This window comes from Notothenia coriiceps, unplaced genomic scaffold (assembly GCF_000735185.1).
Source record: "Notothenia coriiceps isolate Sejong01 unplaced genomic scaffold, NC01 NC01_scaffold00016990, whole genome shotgun sequence".
Classification (NCBI taxonomy): Eukaryota; Metazoa; Chordata; class Actinopteri; order Perciformes; family Nototheniidae; genus Notothenia; species Notothenia coriiceps.
Window position 1 is genome coordinate 1 of NW_011349691.1, and position 5,730 is coordinate 5,730.

The 5,730-nt window shown below is 40.3% G+C and overlaps 1 protein-coding gene across 1 annotated transcript; it reads left to right on the forward strand.

The window, feature by feature from the left end:
• Positions 1-869: 869 nt before the first annotated feature.
• castor3 (CASTOR family member 3) lies at positions 870-1,792 on the forward strand (the record flags this gene model as incomplete). The annotated part of the gene is made up of 2 exons (XM_010776425.1): positions 870-1,092; positions 1,569-1,792. Coding segments are annotated over 2 exons (436 nt in total), but the record flags the coding sequence as incomplete, so codon positions are not given.
• Positions 1,793-5,730: the final 3,938 nt, after the last annotated feature.

Sequence of the window (5,730 nt, forward strand, 5' to 3'; positions counted from 1 at the left end):
CTCAAGTTTATCAAGACATTTTGCTGGAGAACTTAAGGCCATCTGTCCACCAATTGAAGCTCAACAGAAGATGGGTGATGCAACAGGACAACGACCCAAAGCACAGAAGTAAATCAACAAGAGAATGGCTTCAACAGAAGAAAATAGGCCTTCTGGAGTGGCCCAGTCAGAGTCCTGACCTCAACCCAATTGAGATGCTGTAGCATGACCTCAAGAGAGCGATTCACACCAGACATCCCAAGAATATTGCTGAACTGAAACAGTTTTGTGAAGAGGAATGGTCAAAAATTCCTCCTGACCGTTGTGCAGGTCTGATATGCAATTATAGGAAACGTTTGGTTGAGGTTATTGCTGCCACAGGAGGGTCAACCAGTTATTCAATCCAAGGGTTCACATACTTTTCCCACCCTGCACGGTGAATGTTTACATGGTGTGTTCAATAAAAACATAAAAACATATAATTGTTTGTGTGGTTTTAGCTTAAGCAGACTGTGTTTGTCTATTGTTGTGACTTAGATGAAGATCAGAACACATTTTATGACCAATTTATGCAGAAATCCAGGTAGTTCCAAAGGGTTCACATACTTTTTCTTGCAACTGTATATGTTTGATTTAATTGATAAAGGCAACAATACTCATCTATTCACGCTGTGTAAAAGATGGGATGGCATGCCCGTATAAAAAAATAAATCAACAATGTCTAAATGGTTAAATTTGAATGTGTAGTAATAACCTTCAACTAAATAAAACGTCTTTGAAATGCTCCTTTGACAAATAAAAAACTTTGATAAAAATAATTTAGATTTTAATCTGACATCTTCTTTGCCACTCTAAATTGAACATGTTCAATGAGATACATTTTCATAAAGGCAATGTTTCTCTCCTCCACCCCACTCAGAGCTCCAGCCCTCAGAGCATCTGATGGTGGAGGGCTCCATCTGGCTGCCGCTCAATGTGGCCTCCAACGGCAACGCCTCCAGCAGCTCGCAGGCTGTCGGCGTGACCAAGATCGCCAAGTCGGTCATCGCCCCTCTGGCCCAGCAGCACGTCTCTGTCTTCATGCTATCCACCTATCAGACCGACTTCATCCTGGTGAGCCCTGTCTACTTGCATACTTTTATTTCTGCTCCACTCGATTGCACTCCAGCCTTAGTACCTTGTTAAAACAAAAGAGGCGCAGTAGGACGTTGTATAATTTATAGACGTCTGGAGCAGTTTTTCAAAATCTAAACGTATACAAAAAACTCCAGACTTGTAATCTCGCAGTGAAGCCTTTCACCTACTGAGCTCTGCCAGACAAAAGAAGTATTTTTGTCCACTCTGCAATAATGTGAAAGAATGAATTCCCAACTGAGCTGATGGCACTAAAAAGTTAGTTGTTGTATTACTTGTGAAAGTGTTAAGTGGGCAAAAATAGATAACAACTTGACAGACGTTTGTGTCAGCAAGTTTAATAATAATGTCTGAAAGTGAACCAGTGTTGGCTGAAACTACATGATGTACACTGACTACACAATACACTCACCGTAGATTAAACAATATTCATGATCCACATCTTTGTTGTGTAGGTGAAAGAGAAAGACCTGTCTGTAGTCATCAGCACTCTGGAGGAGGAGTTCAATATCTACAAGGAGGTGGGAGGAGAGTCGGTCCCCATGCACTGTCAGGATGTCCCCAACGGCCTCCAGAAGAACGGCAAAGAAGGTAGAGGTCACTTTGTTCGATATGAGCTCACTTACCTCTCAGGTATTGATCAAGCTCGTCTCAGTGGAGAAAGTTAAAGGGGCCCTATTGTGCTCCTTTCAGGTTTTATAATTGTATTGTGTGTCTCTACTGGGACATGTCTCCGTGCTTTAATGTTCAAAAAGCTCTTTATTGTTCTCACACTGCCTGTGCTGCAGCACCTCCTTTCACCCTCTGTCTGAAACCAGACCCCAGTCTGCTCTGATTGGTTAGCTGGCCGGCTCTGTTGTGATTGGTCAACGGCTTATAGATGTCCTGCCCATGGATGTATAATAAGAACTGGATACAGCGTGGGAGGCGGGGCCTCATTCATTCCTATGAGAGCTGCTCATTGGCGCATGATGATAAAATGGCCCAACTTTAGAGAGTGAAACGTCACAGATTACCCGTCATGCCTGAGAAGTACTCGTATGTCCGCTCATAGAGCATGCGCAACTTTAACCACGCCCCCCAAAAGGCTTGTTCACATTAAGCACGTCAATTTGCGTACACGTAACAGCACCGCGCGTTCATGACAGCATGGTAATATATTGTTATATGATGGATTTTGATATTAACGAGGCAGCCGCGGCAGTTAGCAGATAGCGGCTAGTTAGTAATTATGCTAATTTACACAACAATCGTTATGTACTTTTATATTACGCTGTAACAGGATCTAGTGATATCCAAGCAACAGAGCTTAATTTAGCATGATACTTGTGTGGGTTGTACATGAAACCACTTGGTAATATATAAAAATGAATGTATTTTGAAGCCTGTTATGATCAATTGTGAGTTCAATCTTATCTAAAAAGTAAAGCTGATGATGGATTATTACTGTGGTGGAGTTAAAATAACAATAGCCTATTTCTCTTTGAAATGTGATGGAGTAAAAGGATAGTAACTGTGATTATTCGTGTTAAGTAGCCCACAAGTAACTAAAATATAATACTTGAAGGAAAGGTGTAAAATGTTTCCATAAATACCAATATCACACACTACAACACAGACTATAACACCCCTTTTTGTTAAATACCAACCATATGTATATATATGCCGCTAAAATTGTGTAATATACCAGGCTGCTAAATTCTCCAAACTGTTACAGTCAGAACATGTAACATAATGCCGAGGAAAATAACTCTCAGAATAACGTTATTAGCACATTTTACAACTTGAGGACCAAATGTTTTTAATGAGGGCTATACAAACGTTCATACAGGGTAGTTTATTTAGTTTAAAAAAAATTATCCAACAATTTACAGGCCACTCTTTCCCAATGTTAGTCAATGGGAAAAAGTGTTTCCGGGCCCAGCAGCCTAAAGGAAGTGTAGTATCGCCGTTTGGCCACAACGAATATTCTCATCAGAGTCCGGCGCACTTCCTGGGGGCTTGACTAGGAAGGATCACTTCTTCTTCAGGGCAGGGAAGGCTACACAGTACGCAGGCTAATGTCCCGCAGCGGCTGCCTCTGGTGGTACTGCACATCACTTTTTTTTTTTTTTTTAAGTGAAACATCGGGGGCTTTTCAGAAAACATCCGGGGCTTGAGCCACCCCCTAGCGCCGCCACTGAGTTCCTGAGCTGTGGCTACTTGGCCCTCATGCTGTCCGGTGTATTCTGGTGTTACCCCCGTAAGGAAAGCAGGACCCAAACGCACTATAAAACAGGGGAGGCAAGTATTAGAGTTTAAAAAAAAGGCAATCTTTATTTTAGATAAAAAAACAAAATAAGGGAACAAACCAGGATGACATGAGGAAAAGGGAACAGCAAATCTTCAGGAAGAACACGAGGAACAAACCAGTAGCAGTAAACACGACAAGCTCAACAAAAAAGAAGAGGCAAGACAGTACGACGGACTGGGAAAGAACTTAAGGATAGACAGGCAGGAAAATTGACAGCTGCGGAGTATATGCAAAAAACACAAGGGTAACAGTTGAACAGAATCAGACACATTCACACTGGCGGAAAAACACAAACAGTAAAACAAGACAAGAAACCAAGAGAAAATACATTTAACCTGTTAAGCCCCGGCGGGGGCACAACACAACAATATTCACGAAACTGTGTCCCAGGGCTTCTTAACATTTAACAACCTATTAATGTGTCATACCCACTTAACGGGAAGAAACTCAGCTATCAGACAATATTAACCATGTTTAGCTAAACAAAACACAAGGGTAATAACAAGCTTCTGAATTAGCACTAAGCGAAAAAATGCTAACGCACTTAGCACAGGACTCACGGTAGCGATCTTGTATACTTCATGCAATCTGCACAAACTGGGTATCATATGAAAGCTGAGATTCCACAGATTCCAATGGTATAAGTATCATCACTGTGCGACCAGAACTCACGGCAGCAAAAGCCAGCAAAGACAACACACAACTTCACTTTACGGGGCCAAAACGGCAAATATGTCTTACCTGCTGTTTTCTGATCAAAAGTTGTGTTCAATGGCATTAAAACGCATACAAATGCTGCTGAATGTTAATCCAATGTATCTATGTCACTTTGAAATGATTACTGATAATCCATCATAACATTTATGTCAATAAACTGAGTTTCGTTATAGAGTGTATGAGAGCTTCCGGTTTTGGGCATGCTGGCTGCGCATCACTCTCATTCACCAATAGAGAACCGCAGTGACGCGTCCAAAAACCCGGAAGTAAGTTAGCATTTTAAGCACTTCCGGTTCCTTCGTCAAAAAGCAATGCATTTTTTCCATAGGGTTTTGGAAAATAGCTCGAAATAAGGTCTGTGGTTGACACAAATTTAAGAGATAAATCACGTTTTGTTCTACAACATTAAATACATCAGCAGTGACCCCACTGGTGATTTTTGAAGAGTTTACGTGTCTGAAAAACGATGGTTGTTACAGAGTGGCTGAATAGGACTACAGAAATTGTCGAAGCCGTTGTACGTCATTACGCCGAACACGTAAACACTCCCGCTAAGTTGGTTTTCCCCTGTGTTCTGCTTGAAAGCAAGTACATGCATATCTTTAGTATCTGTATATCTATATCTGACCATTAGAATCTCTATTTTTGAAATTGTCGTTTTTAACACCGTAGTTTTACAAATGATAGAATAATTAATTAACAGTGTTTTCCAATTTTACTCGGCAGTTCGTTTCGTTAGCTAACGTTAGCTAAAGCTAGCGCTACTAGTTAGCTACGCAATGGTTTGTTGCTTTGCTCCGGGTTGCAGCCACAGGTCTTCGCATGAAACGTGCTTGTTCTATCGTTTCCCGGCCAATGTTTTCCAAAGGAGAGTCTGGATTCGTGCCATGAGGTAAGCTGACGTTACATTTTTGTCCAGGTCACGGTGAAATGTAAATGATGGGTAGTGACTGTATCGCCGTTTTAGAGATGGCGCTGCTGAAAAGACCGCAACATAAGTAAAGATAATGAATACATCCTATTAAAACCTGTGTGGCTTATATGATAAGTCTAATTAGTACAAGCAGCATAACGTTTCACCATGTAACTAAAGATTGTAGTCAGGGAAATCAGTTTGACATATTGAACTAATAACAAATCACCTCTGGCTGGCAGAGAACTCTCTGCTCCATAGCTTCTCTTGGTACGTAAAATACACATGTACATTTTACATTTATATTCTAATTAATATCCCATCCCTCACATACTTTTGTATATATAATAACTTATATTTGTTTTTCGTGTTATTCTACTGCAACACAACATTTCCCAAATTGGGATCAATACAGTAATTTTCTTAATTAATTAAGGAATATAACTATTATAATTAGTGTAGCAGACTGACGCCTATTTTCAATATGGATTAATCTAACATCTATTTCTTTAGTTCAATTTTGATCTATAAAAATGTCAAAATAGTGAAAATGTTCACGAGACTTATCAAAGTGCAAGGTTATATCTTTAGATGTTTGTTTTAGCCTATGTACTGTATGTCTTAATGCTCTTATATGTGACGGGGTGACTTCCATGAAACTAATATTTTATATCTTCCCAACAGACGAGCTGAC